Source organism: Globicephala melas, chromosome 11, assembly GCF_963455315.2.
Source record: "Globicephala melas chromosome 11, mGloMel1.2, whole genome shotgun sequence".
In the NCBI taxonomy this organism is placed as follows: domain Eukaryota; kingdom Metazoa; phylum Chordata; class Mammalia; order Artiodactyla; family Delphinidae; genus Globicephala; species Globicephala melas.
This window is the reverse complement of record NC_083324.2, coordinates 4,481,442-4,502,302: the sequence shown is the minus strand read 5'-3', so window position 1 is coordinate 4,502,302 and position 20,861 is coordinate 4,481,442. Positions and strand designations below refer to the sequence as shown.

The 20,861-nt window shown below is 47.5% G+C and overlaps 1 protein-coding gene across 4 annotated transcripts in view; it reads right to left on the bottom strand.

Annotated features, from left to right (window-relative positions):
* Positions 1 to 15,941: 15,941 nt before the first annotated feature.
* TMCC1 (transmembrane and coiled-coil domain family 1) overlaps positions 15,942 to 20,861 on the bottom strand; it is a 220,593-nt gene continuing 215,673 nt past the window's right edge. For all 4 annotated transcript variants that reach the window (XM_060307224.1, XM_060307226.1, XM_030840873.3 and 1 more), the window contains one exon: positions 15,942 to 19,947. In XM_060307224.1, coding sequence (XP_060163207.1) covers positions 19,633 to 19,947 — 315 coding nt within the window. In that variant the 3' untranslated portion in view covers positions 15,942 to 19,632. The remainder of the gene's footprint in view (positions 19,948 to 20,861) is intronic.

Genomic DNA, 20,861 nt, shown 5'->3' with positions numbered 1-20,861 from the left:
GCCTGCAAGCCACAACTACTGCAGCCCGCTGGCCTAGAGCCCAAGTTCCGCAACAAGAGAAGCCACTGCAGTGAGAAGCCCGCGCACCGCAACAAAGAGCAGCCCCTGCTCGACGCAGCTAGAGAAAGCCCGCGCACAGCAATGAAGACCCAACGCAGCCAAAAATAAATTAATTAATTTAAAAAAAAAAAAGGGAACAAGAATGGGGAGGCCACAGGAGGGAGGTTCTTCTAGCACTGTGGTCCCTTGGGGGAGTCCCTTGGAGCACCCTCCCCAGGCCTCTCACAGCCCTGTGGGCAGTGTTCCCCTCTTGGTGCCAGGCCCAGAGGGTGCTTCTTGCCTCCCTAGGGTCCTCTGAGATGGGTGTGATTAGGCCCCTGGTGCCTCCTTCCCACTTCCCTCCAGGGTTGACCTCAATGGCCCCTGGCTGGGCTTTTCCCAGAGCTGAGGCCGGAAGCACAGGTCCCGAGTGTTTGTTCAGGCCAGGCTGGGGCTCCGGGCAGGCGAGGCGGAAATGGCCGCAAGATGTTTGTCCAAGTGGGGGTCAGGCTTCGCAGCCAGGAGTTGGGAGGAAGGGCCGGAGGAGGAGAAGTCCCGAGTCAGCACGCCCAGGGCCTGGGCTCTGCCTCTAGGCCTCGGCTGCCTCTCCCGTGGGCGCAGCGCTGCACACAGTAGGCACCTGGTGGATAAGGAATCAGGGGGCAAGGAAGGGGAAGCTGGCACCTCCCTCAGCCAGGGCCCAGGGCGCCATCCCCCTCCCGGCCTCCCCCCTCCCAAATCCATCCTTTGGGAAACCTACAGGCCCCACTTCCCAAAGATAACAAGAGTCTGACCCCTGCTCCCCACCCACCCTACCACCCATGTCCAGCCACCGGCTTCTAGCCTGGACTGTGGCAGTAGCTTCCTCACTGGTTTCCTCCCCAGCAGTCTATCCTTCTCTTGGCCGTGGCGCCAGAGGGATCCTATTAACAGGCAAATCAGATCTTGTCTATTCCTGCTCAACCCCTACCCAGGCCCCCACTTCCCTGAGAGCAAAAGCCAACTGTTATGGGCTGAATCGTGTCCCCCCCAAATTCATATATTGAAGTCCCAACCCCCAGTATCTCGGAATGTGACTGTATTTGGAGACAGGGCCTTTCAAGGGGTGATTAAGTTAAAATGAGGTCCTATGGGTGGGCCCCAGGCCAACAGGACTAGTGTCCTTTTAAGAAGAGATTAGGACACAGACAAGTACACACACAGAGGAAAGACCATGTGAGGACACAGCGAGAAGGGGGCCATCTGTAGGCCAAGGACAGAGACCTCAGGAGAAACCAAACCTGCCGACACCTTGATCTTGGACTTCTGGCCTCCAGAACTGTAAGAAAAGAAATTTCTGTTGTTGAGATGTGGGACTTTGTTACAGCAGCCAAAGCCGACCAAGACACCATCTGACCCGGTGCCCTCACCACCCTCGGCTCTTTCCATTGTCCCCTTTGCTCTCTGTTGCTTCAGTCCACCTAGCATGTTCCCACCTCCTGGCCTTGGCCTTTGCTGTTCCCGCTGCCTGTTATGCCCCTTCCCCAGGGCTGCTGCCTTCTTATCACTCAAGTCCCTGCTCAAATGTCCCCCCTTCAAAGAGGCCCTCCCAGACCGATGTGCTCATTGGGGGCTGTCAGCCATCTCTCCTGCCAGACTGGGACCTTCACCAGGGGCTGGTGCTCTGTGCCAGACAGTGCCCAGCACACAGCTGATGTGCAATAAAGATGTGTTGAAGGCAGGGAGGCAGGCCCCTCCTAGCACCACCTCCCTATCTTCCAAAACTCAGATCACAAGGGGCTTCAGAGGCAGAGCCAGGCCTCTAGGTGCCCTGTGTGTTCAGGTGGTGGCCCCCAGAGGTCCAGCCATGAGAACTACTTGCCTGCCAGGTGCATGGGCTGCTGCCTTCCCTCTACATCCTCGGTTTCCAAACATTGCACCTGTGTTCACTCCCCTTTCCTCATTTGTCTTTCAGTGATTCTTCCGGAGGCTCTGCTATAGACTGAGTGCATCCCCCTCAAATTCCTCTGTTAAATCCTAACCCACAATGTGACTGTATCAGGAGGTGTGATTTTTTGGGGGTGAGTAGGTCATGAAGGTGGAGCCCTCATGAATAGGATTCGTGCCCTTTATAAAAGAGATGACAGAGAACTCTCTTGTCCCTCCTGCCATGTGAAGGCACATGGAGAATGCAGCCATGTATTGAACTAGGAAGTCGGCTCTCACCAGGCACCAAATCTGCTGTTACCTTGATCTTTGACTTCCCAGCCTCCAGAACTGTGAGAAATAAATATCCGTTGTTTGTAAACCACTCATTCTAGGAATCCTGTTATAGCAGCCCAAGCAGACTAAGACAGGCTCTTTGTTTGGGATGGCTGAGCAGGTAGGACCCAAGTTGAAACCCAGTCCCATCCCTTTTGACCTGTGGACTCAGTGCCAGCTCCTTCCCCAGGGGGCTGGGCATCTGGGAAGGACCTAAGCATAAAAAGCTTCCTGCCAGCTCAGTCCTAGGGACCGATGCGGACAGGCATCTGTCCACCCAGAGTGTGTACATGGGCTGACTCTGGCCCCTCCCTGCGCCTAAATACTGCCTGGAAGTAGGGTGAGGAAAGGCTGGGAAACTGCTGGGACTTTCTGAAGGCTGGTGTGCTCTGGGTGTTTGTTCATTTGTTGAGTCAATAATCACTCTCTTGAGACATCTCCATACCCACTCAAATGGCTGAAATTTAAGACTGACAATAGCAAGTGTTGGCAAGGATGCGGAGCGACAGGAACTTGTACACACTTCTGGGGCATGTGTATGTGTGTGAAATGGTGCAGACATTGCAAAACAACATAGTAGTTTCTTACAAAGTCAAGCGTAGACTTAGGCAAAACATCAATCCGACTCCTAGGTATTGACATGAAATGAGAACACACTTGCACCCAGAAACCTGTACGCAAATGTGTATAGCAGCTCTATAACTGCCCTAAGCCAGAAACAACAGTAAATTCCCACAACCGATCAATAGATTAACAAATAAGATGCGGCCCTACAGTGGAATCAAAAGGAATGAGCTATGGACACACAACACAGCTTAATCTCAAAGCCAGATTCAAAAGTCTCCATACTGCAGGATTCCAGTTATGGGACATTCTGGAGAAGGCCAAGCTGTACCGACAAAGGAGGGATCAGTGGTTGCCAAGGGCTGGGATTGCGGGCAGGGACTGACTGGGGAGGAGCACCAGGGAATTATCTGGGGAGCTGGAATGTTCCGTCTTGTTCTGAGAGTTAGTTACAGGGTATAAACATGTAAAAATTCATTAAACTTCACATATTTGAGATCTGTCCATTTCCCTCGATGTAAATTATACCTCAATAGAAAACTAAAAACAAAAAAGTTTTTTAACCACCACTCCCTTTGCCGGCCGCCTGCGGGGCTGGGTGGGCGCTGGCCCCTAGGGCGCCGCAGTCGGGGGCCCGCGGGCTGCGGGGGGGCGGGCGCGGCGCCCCGGCTCCGGCTCCGGCTCCGCACGGGGGCGCTGCCTAGTCCCGCCCGGGCCGGGACGTGCGGCACCCAAAGCAGCGCGGGCCTCCGCGGTCCTGCGTCCCGCCAACCCAGGCTGGGAAAGGCCGGAAGCGGAGCGCAGGGTGAGCGGGGCCCATTGTCCGCTTGTCCGCTCCGGCCCCGCCCGGTATTGTCCCGGGGGTGGGACCCTCCCCGGGCCTGGGCGGGGCTGGGGTCCCTGGGTCGCGGGGCGGAGCCTCCCACGGCCCACACCGCCCCTCCTCGTTTGCAAGGGGGAGGCCAGGGCTGGGGACTGAGCCCAGCGTCCCCCGCCGTGCCCCTTGCTCCGCACTGTGTAGAGCGACTGCGCTCCTGGTTCCGGCCAGCACGCTGTCCCCAGTGGCCAGGGTCACTTGAGCCATCACGCCTCATTTCCCCCTTGGGGCTTTGAGCCCCCTCAGAAACCACAGACGCCACTGGGTGGGGGTGGGGGACATTTCCTTGCCGATGGTCACGTGGGCACAATACTGGGGAATCGAGGAGGGGGAGAACATTCCTGCCCTTGCCAGAGCCCCCGCTTTGTACCAGGCGCTGGGGACACACCGGGAAACCAGACAGGGTCCCGTCCGCAGGGGCCCCCCCATTCCAGTGGGGGCAGAGAGGCAGAGAGCAACAAGTAGACAACAAATAAGTGACTGCACAGTTGCACAAACGGGGAGACCAGTGAAGGAGGGCTCAGGTAGTTGGGTGGTCGCCGAAGGCTCTTGGGCAGGTGATATGCTGGCAGAAAGCACGGGAGGAAAAGGCAGCCCCGGGGGATGTCGGGCTAGAGGGACCGCGTGGACAGAGGCCCGGGGACGAGAATGTGCTGCGTGGGTGCGAGGCCGGGGGCGGGGGGGGGGGGGAGGCGCGTGGCGGGCGTGAGTGAAGTCATAGAGCGGCCTCGTGGGAGCCCAGACTTGAGGCGAGAGGCCGCATCTGAGTCAAATCCAGGGAGAAGACGGTGGGGTTCGGGCCAGCAGCTTGCAGAGAACAAAGAAGTCAGGAAAACCGGTTCTAGCCATGATCGGCGACTTGCCCTCTCCGGGCCTCAGTTTCCCTAGTCGTAGAAAGCATCCGGGTTGGAAGTTCTGAGATTCCTACTCTCAATCCAAGATTAACGCGACCTCACCTTGGGTGCACGAGAAATGCGCCTGCAGAGGTTCACAGACGCGGACAGACCTACGAAAGGAAAATCAAACCGGCACAACCAGAGACGCGGTGGGCGGGAGGGGCTGATCTGCGGGGTGGCTGGGCAGAGGGACGTCGGGAGCCGCTGCCCGAGGCGGGTAGTTTAAAGGTTTCCGACACGGAGGGTGCACTCACCGAAGAAGCCACCAGGCGACGCCAGAGACCGGGTTTGCGGCGCCAGAGTTTGTTTTCAAATCGTTTCAAAGTTACAGAAAAATTGTGAGAATAATACAGAGAACTCTTGGACCCCTTTCTTAACTCAGATTCAAGTTTTAGCATTCTGACCCCCTCTTTGCATATTCAAGTCCCCCTCCAAGCATCGGGAGAGTAAATTGCAGACGTGATGCCCCTTGAACCCTAAATCCTTCAGTGTGTACTTCCTAAGAACAAGGATATCCTATTACACAACCACAGCAGAGTTTTCAAGATCAGGCGATTTAATCATGATTCAATACTGTTATTTACGCTACAAAATATTATTCAAATATTGCCGGTTGTCCCAACGAGGTCTTTTATATCATTCACCCACCCCCAGCCTCCATTCCAAATCTAGGATCCACTCCAGGATCACATTTAGTTGTTCATTTTTATTTTAAATGCAATTTATTCACTAGGCTTTCCCGGGCTGAAGTAATTGGAAAAGATGGATGTAAAGAGTTCCAGCTTCACCCTTCTAAACCGCATGAACCTGGGTAGGTCACACTCAGGTCTTCTCCACTGAAAGGTACCAGGTTCTGAGCAAGGGGTGTGGGAGAGGCTGGAAGAGGCAAAGAATGCACTTACATTCTGAGATGGAATCTTTCTTTCATTCTTCCTGGTCTGACCCACTTCCCCAGGTCCTTGGCCAAGGGGTCCATTACAGTCATCCACCACAGTCTTCAAATGGGGCACTGACTCCCTGAGAAAGCAGCTTCTTGCTTTGGGAAAGAAAGACAAATGCTCCCAACTGGCAAGGCCAGTTGGAAGTCCTGCTCTGGGACTGGAGAGGAAAAAGAGCTTAGAGTACTGGGAGACAAATCCTTTGGCCAGTGGAGTAGTTTCTATTTTTTGCTTGCAACAAAATTGCAGGAGGGCCCAATCCTTTTGTCAGCCAATAGAGAGTAAACATAGCGTCTTTAACTTATATTATGATAAATGGAAACATACACAAATAGTATAAGGAACTCTCATTTACCTATCACCAAGTTGCAACAAAAAATAATTCTTGATGATGGATTACTATTGATTTTGAGCATAAAACTCAAAGGGAGTTAAAATAATTGAGTAACATTGCTCCAATACTCCTTCCTTTCGTTTCTGTTCCTTATTTATGGGACAAGATTTCTGAGTGCTTATACCTGTAAAAATGAGAATGAGGAAGAAATGAAGCTGTAGAAATAAGCTTCATATTTATCCATGGGTACACACATGGGGGAAATCCAATCAACTCATAAAAAAATGAAATATATAGTAACATTTTGCTTAATCAGTATCTATCAATATTTGTAATATTTATAGTTTTGATCAATCACATACTAATATTTGTAATCATACCTTTCCAGAATAACATTTTAAAAACACTTAGTGACTTATGATCACAGAAAATTTTAAAGCCAGTTTACATCCATAGTTTTTGGTACAGAGAAGATGGTGTGATCAATATGAGATTTTCAGGCATAAGAATATAGTACATTAGGCTAAAACTTTGTGGGGAGAGGAACTGAATACAATTTTCAGAGATAAAAAAGTGAGGTGAAACCTCATTAATAAAGAAGAGCTTGTTTGCGTGCTGTTTACATGGGTGATGATGGGGACGCAATCACTATGCTCTTTAGCTTCACTGGATGCATCACAGTGTGACGAAACAGTTCAACCTTACAGTGTCAATATTTAAAATATCCTGGAAAGTACATCCTTTGCACCCATTTAAGCTTTTTAAAAATTTCAATAAATTTATTTATTTATTTTTGGGTGTGTTGGGTCTTCATTGTTGTAAGCGGGCTTTCTCTAGTTGCAGCGAGCACGGGCTACTCTTCGTTGTGGTGCACGGGCTTCTCATTGCGGTGGCTTCTCTTGTTGAGGAGCATGGGCTCTAGGCACGTGGGCTTCAGTAGTTGCAGCACGTGGGCTCCGTAATTGTGGCACAGGGGCTTAGTTGCTCCGCAGCATGTGACATATTCCCGGACCAGGGCTCGAACCCGTGTCCCCTGCATTGGCAGGTGGATTCTTAACCACTGCGCTACTAGGGAAGTCCTCCCCATTTAAGCCTTAATATTGTAGATGTCAACTGTAGAATGTGTGAGAGGGCACAGTGTTTCCAAATTCTTTCGGGGGGGCCACTAGCTAAACAGTTTGCAGTTCTCCAATGGGTGGATCCAGGGAGCTGGGTCTGAAGTGTGAGAACCCACCACACGCCGGCCTCCCTCCAGACTCAAGTTCCTCTGTGTACTTGTCCTGTAGCTGGGAGATTTCTATCTCAATCACTGATTGTTTCACACTTGAAACCACTGAGAGTCTGAGGTCCCCCAGGACAGAAACTGGCCCCTCCCCTGCTCCCCTCACAGTCCAGCGGGGCTGACAGTCATGTAAACGCTCAACCACCACTCACTGTGTAGCTGTCATAGAGCCCAACTCAGCTGGCACTGGACTAGAGACACAGAGAAGGAAGCGAATGTTTGGGGGATGTGGGGAGAAGGGCTGGTCAAGGAAGACTTCTGAGAAGGGGGGCTTTTTGAAGGAAGAAGAGAAATTCCCTAAGCAGACAGAGGGAGGGCAGGGCAGTGAGAACAGCACGTGTGAAGGTATGGCAGTGACTGTAAGCATGGTAACGACAGCATTTTGTCAGGTGTGGCGAAGGGTGTACAAGGGAGCCTGGCTTCTGATAACAGCAAGGCTGGTTGACTTTCACTGAGCATTTACTGCCTGTCAGGTGCTGTTCTGGGTACCTGACAACAGTTAACTCACGACACCCTCCTAACAACCTCCTGAGACTGGTGCCCTTGTTACCTCTATTCCTCAGTGGAGTTAAGGAGGCGGGGACAGCTGGAAGGATTTGCCTGAGGTCACAGGCGGCTGACTTGGGCAGAGACCTTCCCCAGAGGCGTGCTGCCCTTCCTGCCTGACCAGAGAGCCTTTGCAGGACGAACCGGGCCCTGAGTGAGCCCTGCCGTTCTGTCCATGGGCTGGGCTCCCAGGAGCCGCGGGGCGGGCCTGCAGCACCTGTGGGCCCTCAGCCTCCTCTCTCACTGCCCAGGGTGCCGAGGGCAGACGGGCAGGGCGGAGGCTCTGTTACGAGACCTCCGCTCGCTGTCTCCCCTCTCTCACCCACCCACGTCACTGAAAGTCAAGGCATCCCCTTGCTGTCAGCTCCACCATTTTCTACCCGGCTTCCCTCGGGCAAGACACCAACCTCGCTGGCCTCATCAGCAAAATACCATTCGTATGACACTGGGCCATATGAAATGGCTGTTTTTATAGCTCAAAATATAGTTGACTATTGGAAATTTCACACAGTTCCACCTACTAGCATCCAGTAGGATCAAACAAGACACCCATACAACAACTAAGCATGGCTCCTGGGATGCACAAGCACTTGACATAAAGTCAGAGGTGTGTCCACGCAGGCAGGAGCCCTGGCAGAGCTCCTCACAGGTATGAATGATGCAGAAGTGAATAAGAAGTGGTTTGTGGCTTACGAAGCTTGTGGGAGACATGAGACTAGGCATATTACAGAATATGGCCTGAATTAGATTGGGCCCCCAAAGGGTGACTAGTTAGAGGCACACGGGCATGTCTTACACGACCGAACCATGGCAAGGTCTGTAGGGCCAGCGTTGGCAGCTGGGCCAGGGCCCGGGGCGCTGGGGTGTGCCCTACCTCACCTCTCTTTGCCTGCCTGGGGTCTCTCCCTGCCAACAGCTCTCACGAACATCACACTTACCTGCTCCTATGACCCAAGAACTAGGACTAACCCTCTTTCTGGTCCCAAGCTCGACAGTACCAGGCTATGAGAATACGGCCCCTCCCATGCAGACAGCTTGGCTGAAGTGTGGGGAGGTGTGGTCCTGGAAGGGAGGGTATTGGCAGACAGTCCCTTATGAGTCCACCATCATGTGTGTCTCCTGGCTGCAAGTGACAAAACCCAACTCAAACTACCTTAGCCATAAAGGAAACTTACTGGCTCACAACACTGGGACGTTCAAGAGATGAATCTGTCTTCAAGCATGGCTGCATCCAGGAGTCAAACTGGTTCATCAAGAACCTGTTTCTCTTGTCCATGTCTTGGCTTTGCCTCCCTCCCTCTTGACCTCATACTTGGGTAGGCTGTGCTCCTGGCAGCTCTGGGGACAAAGGGTCCTTGTAGGTAGCAAAAGGAGAAGAGTCTCTCTTTCCCAACTCAGCCAGCAAGAGCCTCAGGACCAAGTGTGACTGGCCTGACTTGAATTACTTGTCCAGCTCTCGAGCCAGGATTATGGGATTAGTTCACCTGAATGATGGGGAGCGAGCATGGGGGAGGGTGTTTCGTGAAAAAGAGCTCAGTTACCACGGGAAGCGATGTCGTGTGGCAAAACCACACATAAACCAAAGAAGTCATAGTGAGGTAGGTGCTGTAACAGAGAGGCTCGCAAAGCCGGGGTCACCTGAATGTATGTGGGGAAGTCAGGGCGGGCTTCACAGGGGAGAGGCTGCCTACGTCCTCAAAAGGTTACACACAGAATGACCACGCGACCCAGCAAGTTCACTCGTAGGTGTACACCTCAAAAGAAATGAAAACAGGTACTCGGACAAGTACATGGACACCTATGTTCTCAGCAGAATTATTCATAGTACCCAAAAGGTGGAAACAACCCAAATAGCCATCAACTGAGAAGGGATAAACAAAATGTGGTCTGCCCCTACAAAAGCGTATTATTCAGCTTTGGAAAGGAATGAAGTCATGATCCATGCTACAACATGGATGAACACTGAAAACATTATGCTGAGTGAAAGAAACCGGACAAAAGGTCACATTTTGGATGATTACATTTGTATGAAACACCCAGAAGAGGCAAATTCATAGAGACAGAGCCCAGGATGGTGGTGGGAGTGTGTGGAAGGGGGAAATGGGGAGCGCCCGCTTATCAGGTATGGGGTTTCCTTTCGGGGTGATGAAGCTGTTTACACTAGATAGAGGCAGTGGTTATACAATATTGTAAATCTACCAAATGCCACTGAGTTGTTCACTTTAAAATGGTTAATTTTATGTTATGTGAATTTCACCTTAATAAAAAAAAATGACCAGAAAAAAACCCCAAAAAGGACAAATAATGTATGCTACCTGGCATTTGTTCCAAATGGATCCAGTTTGAGGGGAGAGGAGGGCAGGTGTGGATGAGGCAAGATTGACCACAAGTTGGTAACTGTTGATTGGGGTTTATTACCCTATGCATTTATGGCCTATGTTTGAAAAATTCCTTAATAAAGAGTAAAATAAAAGAGTAAGAGGGCTTCCCTGGTGGCATAGTGGTTAAGAATCTGCCTGCCAATGCAGGGGACACGGGTTCAAGCCCTGGCCCAGGAAGATCCCACATGCCGCGGAGCAACTAAGCCCGTAAGCCACAACTACTGAGCCCACGTTTTACAACTATTGAAGCCCGCACACCTAGAGCTCGTGCTCTGCAACAAGAGAAACCACTGCGATGAGAAGCCCGCACACCGCAACGAAGAGTAGCTCTCGCTCGCCGCAACTAGAGATAGCCCGCGTGCAGGAACGAAGACCCAAAGCAGCCCAAAAAAAAAAAAAAAAAAAAAAAGAGTAAGAGCTTGCCAGGCAGATAAATAGGGCGGGGGGGTGTCAGTGCAAGAAGAGGGAAGAGCACATGCAAAGAAGCAGAGAAGTGAAGCAGTACAAGGCAGGAAGGGAGGAGCGGGGGACGCGTGCGTGAGGACTTGGGCTGAGTCTAAGGTCACATGACTACTGGGAGGCCAGGCTTCCTTTCTTCCTTCCTCCCTTCCTTCCCTCTCTCTCTCCTTCCTCTCTCTCTCTCTCTTTTTTTTTTAATAAAATCTTGGTTTTAAGCAGAAACAGTCTCAAAGCTGCTAGATCAGCAGTCACAAAGTCCAAGCACATACCTTACTTATTGTGGGGACTCATTCAGAATCCAGTTAACCTTACTTTGGATATAATTCTGACGAGTTGGGTTATATGGAATCCCAGCCCACAGTAGATGAAAAGCAGTTTTTAGTGGGGAAATGAAAGGCTTTTAGGTAAGGCAAGCACAGTGGCAATAATGAAATGTGACAGCCACAGCCTGGGTTGGGAAGATATGGATAGGAAAGCTTATGAAAAGAGATATTAGCATAAAAACACATAAAATGCAAATCAAGACCATGAGATACCACTTCACACCCATAGGATGGGTATAATTAAGACGTCAGATGATGACAAGTGCCGGTGAGGATGTGCAGACAGCTGGTAGGAATGTAAGATGCGTCAGCCACTTTGGAAACAGTCTGGTAGTTTCTCAAAAGGTTAAACATAGTTACTGTATGACCCAGCAATTCCACTCCCAGGTATATACCCAAGAGAAATGAGACAAAGGTCCATTCAAAAACTTGTACATGAATGTTCACAGCAACACTATTCATAATAGCTAAAAAAATGGAAACAACCCAAACATCCAACAACTGATGAATGGATAAAAATGTATATCCATACAATGCAATATTATTTAGCAGTAAAAAAGAATGAGGTACTGAAACATGCTACCACATAGATGAACGCTGATAACATCCTAAGTGAAAAAAGCCAGTCACAAAGGACCACATACCGTGTGATTCCATTTACATAAAACGTCCAGAATCGGCAAACCTATAGATAGAAAGTAGATTAGTGGTTTCTTAGGGCTGAGGGAATAGGAGAGTGACAGTTAATGGGTGGAGGGTTCCATTTTTAGGTGATGAAAAAGGTCTGGAATTAGTGATGCTGGATGCACAACTGTCAATAAACAAAAACCACTGAATAGAACACTTTAAACGACTGAATTGAATGGTATCTCATTAAAGCTGGTACTTTCAAAAAAGAGTAAGTACAGTAGTCTGGGTTGTTTTAGTGTAGGGGCAAACAGCATAACATTCCAATTATCCAAGTCAGTGTCTCTGGGCTGGCAACCTGGTCATGACGATTAAATGAATTTCAGCAGGAACTGTTTCATTTATGTTCTGGAAGATACCTAATGAAAACACGTAAGAGAGAACAAAATGCTTCCAGTGCATAAAAAAGTGTGATTGAGGGTCTCTGAGTCCAAATCCTGACTTTGCCATCTACTAGTGAAACGACTTGCCCATGGGATAAAACCCAAACACCTATCTGAGTTTGTTTTCATCTGCAACATGGAAATTACACCATCTCCTCTTCAGAGCAACTGTAAGAATTAGCAGTAAAACAAGTGGCACTGTGTCTGGTACAGACTAGGGATTCAATATGTAGCAATTTTAAAATTCCACTTTTCAAAGAGCACCCATTATGTGCGAGGCACCATTCCAGGCACTGAGGACACAGCCATGAACACAACAACGTCCTTACCTGTGGTTAAGAAGTCACCAGTAAAATCTATTGTTAGCCCCTCAGCCCAGTGTATGTGCATCCATTAGCCAGCTTTTGTTCTCTATGGCTGGGATGCTCTCTTCTGTTGTTTCTATGGTCAGAGTATCCTTGACACATACTGATTACTTTTTGGTTTTCCAAACCAACTCAGGAGCCAGAGCTGGCTACAGACAGCCCAAACTCTGGCTACTGAGTCCTTCATCAGGTAAGAATGAGAGACACGATATAGTCTGAAGAGATTCAGATGAGTGAGACAGCTCCCTGCCCTCAAGGAATTCTCAGTCTATTAATAACAATAATTGAGACCATTTGTGGAGCTGGGTGAGGCACCGCACAATTATTTCATTTAATCCTCACAACCGCTCTCTAAGGTATAGTGGTTATTATAATTTATTTTCATCATGGTTTGCTGTACATTTTAATAGAGTCTCAATAACTACTGAAATGAAGTCTTCTAAAAGAATATTCCTTTGGACAGTTTAAGCATTCATTAAGACAGAAGCCTGAATAAATTTGAAAGCACTCTTGTTGTAGAATTTAACGATTCTAATGCCAGAAGTGACATACATTTATATGTATGGAGTGAACTCTGAGCTTCCTATACCCTCACTATACCCTCACCTCCCAGATCAAATAAAAAGTTTAAGCTCCTTCCATTATAGGATCAAAAGGCAAAAGATCAAATACCTTGGACAGCATTTCTCAACCAGCCAAGTGACTTGGATGACATGAAAAGGAGGCTACTGGTTCCTTCCAAAAGGGCTATAATTGTCTTTAAACACAGGATGGGTCACTACACCACTCAACACCTTCCTGCAGCCACAGGGTAAACCTTCGGCATGGCATTCAGAATTTTTTGCAACTATTTTTTTTTTTTTTCTTGCGTTACGCGGGCCTCTCACTGCTGTGGCCTCTCCCGTTGCGGAGCACAGGCTCCGGACGCACAGGCTCAGTGGCCACGGCTCACGGGCCCAGCCGCTGCACGGCATGTGGGATCCTCCCGGACCGGGGCATGAACCCGCGTCCCCTGCATCAGCAGGCGGACTCTCAACCACCGCGCCACCAGGGAAGCCCTTTCGCAACTATTTTTAACTTTGTCCCTGATTCACATGTTCTTCCAGGCACCCTCTCAGCCATCTGAGGCTCTGATCCATTGCTTGACCCACTCACCTCGGCCTTTGTCACCTCCGTGGTTTTGCCAATACTGTTCCTTCAACTTGGAAGGCCCTCCTCACTCATCTTCACTCACCATAAACCCTCCTCCATCCAGCTTTTCCCAACTGCCCGGTCAGAACTGCTCCCTCCTCTTCGCTCCCACACATGGCTTCCAGCTCTATTACAACACAGGTTCTTCTCCCCTTGACTGAGCACATCTCCACAGCCTGGTCTGGTACACAGAGTGGCTCTCAAATGCTGTAGGATGAATGAAGGGCTGAATCGAACAGGTGGTACCAGCTGCTGCAAGCCCACCGCCCCACGTCCTGTCTGGCACTGGGATGGCCATCTGACCACAACGCCTAGAAATCCAGGGTGGCAAGAAAGCCCAACGGGTGGCCCAAACTTGGTCCAGAGCTCCTTCTAAGGCAATCCTAAAGCAAAAGATGTTCTATTACAGTCTGGCATGAGTAACACTGTCATCTCTTTTCCACCTCTCAAGGGACCTGTTATTTTCTTTTTAAAAAGTGTTGATTTTTTAAAGATACACAAATACATTTCTATTAAGAGATTCATACTTTATAGGAGTCAAGCATGAAAGTCCTATTTCACCACCATTCCTCCCACTCCCTTTCCCAGAAGTAATTACTGGGGACAGTTTAATGTGGTTTCATTTCTGTATAATTACATACATATATTTATGCAAACAAACTATTTTGAACACACATAGACAATATACTATTTCACCACTTTTTTTTTCCATTTAACACACTGATTTACACATGAGGCCGAACAGTTTCTACTGGATGCTTATTGGTGATTCATTTCTTTTTCTGTGAATCTTTGCCTATTTTCTACTTAGCTGACGGTTTTCTCGGTTTATATTAACTCTTTGTGGACACCCATCTTTTGTTACGTACATTGCACAGACCTGTTTTCCATCACATTCATTTACCATTTCTTAACAGTATAACTTTGGGCAAGCCACTTAAGTTTCATTTCCTCAGCTAGACAATGAGGATGACAAGGCCTGTGTAAGACCCTGGGGAGAATTAAGTGAGAATTGCATTACAAGTACCAAACATTAAGCCCAGCATTCAGTAAGTGCTCAATAAATGTTAGCTACTCTTCATTACCTAGATTTGGGGTCACAAGTTGGCTAGGAGTTTAGTTTAGCTCACGGAGTTTTAAAACACTACAGTTGCACACTTCAGGTGAGGCCGACATTTTCTAGTTGGCCACACACCCATCCCCTGCCTCTCCAGTCTGTTGTCTACACCACAGCTTCTCAGATTTATGTATCCAGCCTTCCACTCTCCAAAGTCTTTAATGGATGACAATAAATCAGGCTTTCAAATTATCAGCTGCGGTGAGGGCTGTTCTGGGTGCCCACTGTGCACTGTGAAACTCTAGGACGTGTCGTTCACAGTGTAGTTTTCTTACGGCCCCTTGGGATTGGCCGGCTTACAACCTGCACATCTGTACATGGCAGCCTGGTCCATATTTCAAGAAGTTTAGGGCATTCTCACAGCGAGTTTAAAAGTTTTCACAAGTGGCATCTCTTATTTTCACATCATCCACAAGGTAGGATCAAGATGGGTGTGATATCTCTAGTTTATAGATGGGGTAGGAGGCACAGAACTAGTAAGCCAGAAGTGTGGCCTAAACATCTCAACATTCAGATTGGGGGTGTGAAGGACCAAGTCATGAGGACCCTGTTTGGTACCCTGTCAAAGGCAAGATTAGGCACTTCCCTGGCGGTCCAGTGGTTGAGACTCTGCGCTTCCACTGCAGGGGCCGCGGGTTCAATCCCTGGTCAGGGAACTAAGATCTTGCATGCCGCAGCGTGGCCAAAAAAAAAAAAGAAAGTTACGAAAAGGCAAGATTAGAGCTTCTCGATTTCCAGAGACCTCCCAGAGATCATCAAAGAAAAGCCGTAATAGAAACTACTACATCTATACCAAAACCATAGGTGGAGTTAGGCTAGAAGATAACCCCTTTCATGAATGTAGAACTTCAAACCTCAAATGTTTTATAAAGTAAGTTTTCACTCCCATCGTAACATTGGTTTATTAACAAAGCCTTGTAACAATGGACAGGGATTATCATACCCATTGTGGGCATCAGATGCTGAATTTGGGGGGTACTGCCTCTCAAGAACTCCCTCCCAAGAACTCCCTCCAAAGCACTAAAAGGCAGTCCTACTGACCAGTCTAAAGGAACTGTGGCAAAATGCCAGTCTGAAGTGAAGTGTATACAATCCAGGGAGACGGTGACAGCTACCCAGCTATCAGCTATCGGTTACAGTTTTAAGATACTGGCTAAACACACACACACACACACACAAACACACACACTCACTCACTCACTCACATACTCACAAAGTTTCTAATGCAGAAACTAGTGGAAAGTTTTCAGACTGACAAACTTGTCACCGGAACTGAATATGCAAAAATAAAGAGCAAAACAAACCCGAGTCCAACCACCTCGTTAATAGCTGAGGTCTTTATTTCAATTTGTATGTACAGTAAAAGTGCTGCTGAGAATCTGCAGCAACCAGACAAAACAAAAATGTAATTCTCTCTCAACAATTAGCAGCTTAAGATCTATCAACTACAGTGTTAATGTTCACACGTTCACAAGTGTCATTTCTGTACTTTTCAATTCGTGCAAGTGAGTTTTTATTCTTACACACTTTGATAAAACACACTTACAGTCTAGTAGTCAATCCTACTGAGGGCATCACCCAGCATACACGACACACAGACAGAAATGTTAACTCTTAGAGCCACGTTCAAAATCCCCAGCTTCACGTGGGGGTGGGAACCATAATTTTACCTGTGTCAGTTTTTTGATAATATTTGGTTTTGTTTTGGATGCACATTTTCTGAGGTTGAAAGGCAGCTCCTCACTGGAGCTCACTTGGAATTCAGCATTTCATCTGACTGTACCTCAAAGGAATATGAAATCAGAAACAAAACCAAATACAGCAAAGACCACATGAAAATTATGCTCATTGTTACGACATGGCTAGCAAGGAAGGCTTGATCTGAGTTTTTCTTCGTATCAGATTTTTACCTCAATTGGGTGGAGGGGGTACAGGGGAGAGAGAAAACCCCACCCAGTCAGGCAAGTGTAAAATTTAACCTACTTTTGCTTCTTAAGGAGCCAGTGGAATAGAAAGCCTTCCTTGCTAGGATGCACTGAATATCTTTCCAAAGAACTGAAATTGGAGCAGACAGAAGTGCTGTTCAACTATCATAAAAAAAGGTAAATGTTAGTCACTCTACAACCTGAACAGAGTCACCCAGGCTACCATAGTCAGCCTCACACACCAGCACTAACCAGTAATCCAGGAATGCTTCATTTCAAATGGAATGCTTGTAGTCTTTAAAAGAGAAGAAGCATTAGAGTGACAAGTTTCCATCCACAGAACTGTTAAACCATTAGAGCGAGGTTATAGAAGAGCTTTGAATAGATAAGAGAACCCAGGAACAGCCACAATGCAAAGAAGCTCAAAGGCAACAGGTATAGGCAGCACAAAGTGGAAGGAAGGCAAGAAAATAGATGCACGGTTACAAACAGCATTAAATGCAGACAACTGTTGGGCCTGGTGAATAATCAAGGGACAAGAGATCTAGAAAGCCATTACCGTGCCTGACCTAGCCTGGAGGTCCTTCCGAGGACATTTTGAGAATGGAGGATGGACAGTCAGCGCGGGCCTGTTTGGCTGGGAGCTCAGGGGGCTTTCCAGAGGTGAAAACCTTCCTTTGACAGAAACTGTCCCAAGGCAAATGGGAACAATTTCAATCCATCTAGCCAATGACTTCCAGTGCCCACAATACTTCGTAGTCTCTACACAGTTCACGGGACTCAGAAGTTCTGTCTTAGAAAAACTGGAGGATTGTGGCTAGAGCATCTTTCCAATAACTTTGTGGGACTGTCCTTCCCTCACTAAAGCACAAAATTAGGAAAAACTGTGCTAGTTCGACAAGGTCATGGTGTCCTTTGGCACTTCTGCCTAAAGTCACTGCAATACCTTTAGGCAAAGTTAACATTGTAAATACATAGGCTTGAGAACAATTTGTTTTTGGCCTGAACATAAATTGGTTCCAATTATTTTTTAAAAGAAAAATCACCCCTGTGGTGCCTGCTCTGGGCACTGATTTTGAGAGGTCAACAGAGCTAACAGGTGTACTACAATCATTGGGGGATGGAGTGAAGATTGGGGTACCTGAGTTAAAATATGAAAATGATTATGGAAACAACATGCTGTTTCTGAGAAGGCCAGCCTGCCAAGCCACAGGAGGCTGGAGCTGTCATGTAAGCCATCCTCTCAGACAGACAGGCAGTGTTAACCCAGTTCCAGAAGAATTTCCTGGTATAGGGGAGATGGGCAGGGCATGCTTTGCTACTCTTTTCAGGGCAAAGTATGTGCCCCTTGCTCATCACCTGGTTGCACAGAACAGAGGCCAAGAGGCAACAGCATTTGTGATTCAATACTATGAATACGAAAAGGTTGGCCAAGCTTTCTAGATAGGCTCTAAAAGCCCAAGTTCCGCCAGGATGGTAGAACTGGTTATAGGATGGCGAAGAAGGCTCAGTCCATTTTTCTGAACTGTCTATAAAGGTCCACTGAGCATAGTTACGTTAACAAGTCAGTTTAGATGAAGAGGACGCTGACAACATTTTATACCCCAAACGTGAGTCCTTCTAACCTGACATTTGCTTTTCTGCTCTTTAGGGAGAAATCACCTGCAGTTGATTCTCTTGGGCAGACAGAATAAAGCTTTGAAATTAAAGATGCTGGGCCCAAAATGCAGACAGAAGATTCCACATCACTTTGGTTTCAGTAATTAGGGGGTGTTAAAAAATGAACTAAGGAAACACAAGGAATTATTTATGACTCTCATAGTACAGTCTCAATTTTTCCTACAGATAATCCCAGCCCAAAGTCACTGGGTAAACATATTGTTGGGGCAAAAAAAATCTCTACCCTATCATGCTGGCTTGTGGAAACAGCCTCCCCCTCTCCCTGCGCACCCCTTTCCTCTCCAACCAAGCCAAGCCCATAAAGTGGTGGTGTGGGGTGGCAGGACACCAAAAAGCAGTAGCAGCAGCCAGAGGATGGAGTTTAAGCTGGGTCTCAAAACAAGGGTGTCAGAGGGTGGCATTTACAGCAAGTGTTCCTTTACTCAAATTGTTTCAAGACAAGAGGGAGCAGCACACTTAAATATCCACACATTTCTTCATTTAAAAACATCACTTCTTTATTTCAAAGGAAAAAATAAAAGACCCTCCCAACCCTTTCCAAAAAAACCCAATAATAATAACAATAATAAAAAATCCTATTAGAAACCATAAGGAAGCACTGAGAGTTTGAGTATTACATTCTTCAAGTATGCTGTTCAGATTTTTTGTTTTTTAAATTGGTGACTATACACATATTTAAAAAAACCTTAAAAGTGCGGCCATGGGATTTGCTTAAAGTTAAGTATTTAGAGGGCTACTTCAAAATACTGTAGTAGGACTGTGCAGTGATCCTTTGGGGCGTGATGCTCTCACTTGTGTATCCTAGCAAAGGTTAAGGGACCAGGTTCAAAAGTGATCATACTTCCAGGGTTACCATGAGTGGCCAACTTGGGTGAGAAAGCCAGGGAGATCCATGTGTTCTTCCACGGACAAGGAAAATCCACCCTGAATCCAGAAATTCAGACATGGAATGTGGTAGGACTTCACAGTAAAGTTAGTCTGGGAGGGGGAGAGGTGGTGAGCCCAGACAAGGCAGGGTGTTAGGTTTAACTGGTTTCCCTAATCAGGTTTTCGCATCTTTTTAGTGGATTTTAGTGCAGTCCTTCAAGCCACAATTTAGAATGCCCTTCAGTGTGCTCCAGATTGTTGGTTCATGTTAAAGGACTGTTTAAGATCTGCATCCCAAGGAAAATCATGCTACATAAAAATGATCCAAGATTTTTGCCCAAAAAACTTCTTGGATAAAATCTAAAAAATACTATTGCAATTGCGTCTTTTGAAGAAAAAAACATTATCCTAAATGTAAACAGATTCACTCAACTCTTTTGTTGTTGTAGAAAACTTCAGAGTAGGTAAGTTGCTGTCTAATTCTTCGCCGCATGCACTCGCCAGAGGGTAGGGGAGCACTGCCTTCTTGTGCCAGCATCATCTGGAGGAGGAAAAGAACCGTTCCACGTAGCTGAAGAGGGCATCCCAGTGCTTCCAGAGAAAGGCAATGAAAACCACAAGGAATAAAGTGCTGAACGTCCTGTTGCGAGTCTTCATGAGGGGAACCACGCAGTTGGCTACCGTGGAGACAAAGACCAGAAGGACTGCCATGACCGCCAGGAGGATGTTGATGAGTTTGCCCAGAAGGTTCCGGGCAGTGGCATTCTCCAGCCCTTCCAGCTGTACCACCTGCTGCTGCTGCTGCTGCAACTCCATCTTGGAGATGCGGGTCTGGCACGCCTCCAGGGCCTCCTGTGGGCCAGACAGGGAAGAGTTAAGCTTTCTGCTCACAAGTACTCTGAATAGCTGACATGCCCCTTGGGCAGGCCAGATGCATCTTGAGCCACGCCAATGATTTAAAATATGCTAGAGTCTTGAATGTGAGAGGCCAAATGCATAACTCACAATTCAAGTAACTATTATACACCTGAACTGCCTTCCATCGCATTCCTGTGGGACAGCTCACAGGAAGCAGTTGCCACAATTAGATTTGGTCTTGAATATTTTAATAACAAGATCTCAAATATATGATTTTGTTTCTCTTTTCTTCCATTTAAAAATTATTAAGTTGCACAGGACACACATAATTGTTCAACATAAAAACATTTCAAATAGGACACAAAGGCAGTCTCTCTTGGTATTTTCCTCAGTTCCAGTCCCTGCCCTTGACATAACTCTGTCAATTTGGTGTGTGTTCATCCTTTCACCCGTGTTTAAGTCTATACACATATGTCCCTAGGGATATGCGTGGAATTATTTAAAAATTGTCTGCCTTAATGAAAATAGTACCATACCCTAGGACTGATCCACAGCTTGCTTTTTTCACTTGACAGCGGGTCCTGGAGATCTCTCCGTGTCAACACGTAGAGGCCCACCTAGTTCTTTTTAACGGCTACCTAGCATTTATAGCTTGGATATGTCACAGTTTATTCAGCCAGTTCCCTACTGGAGAGACATAGGTTATTTCCAACTTTCCCACTATAACAATGGAGAGGTGAACATTCTTTGGACATCCCTGTACACACTACCTGGTGTTTTTCAAGTTAAATAACTCCCTGACATCAGGGGAAAGGGCTCCCTGCTCTGTCTTCTTAAGAAGAGTTGATCTCTGTGAAGAGGACAGACACTATGCCCAAACACTTGACCAAACATTTCAGGTGATCTGC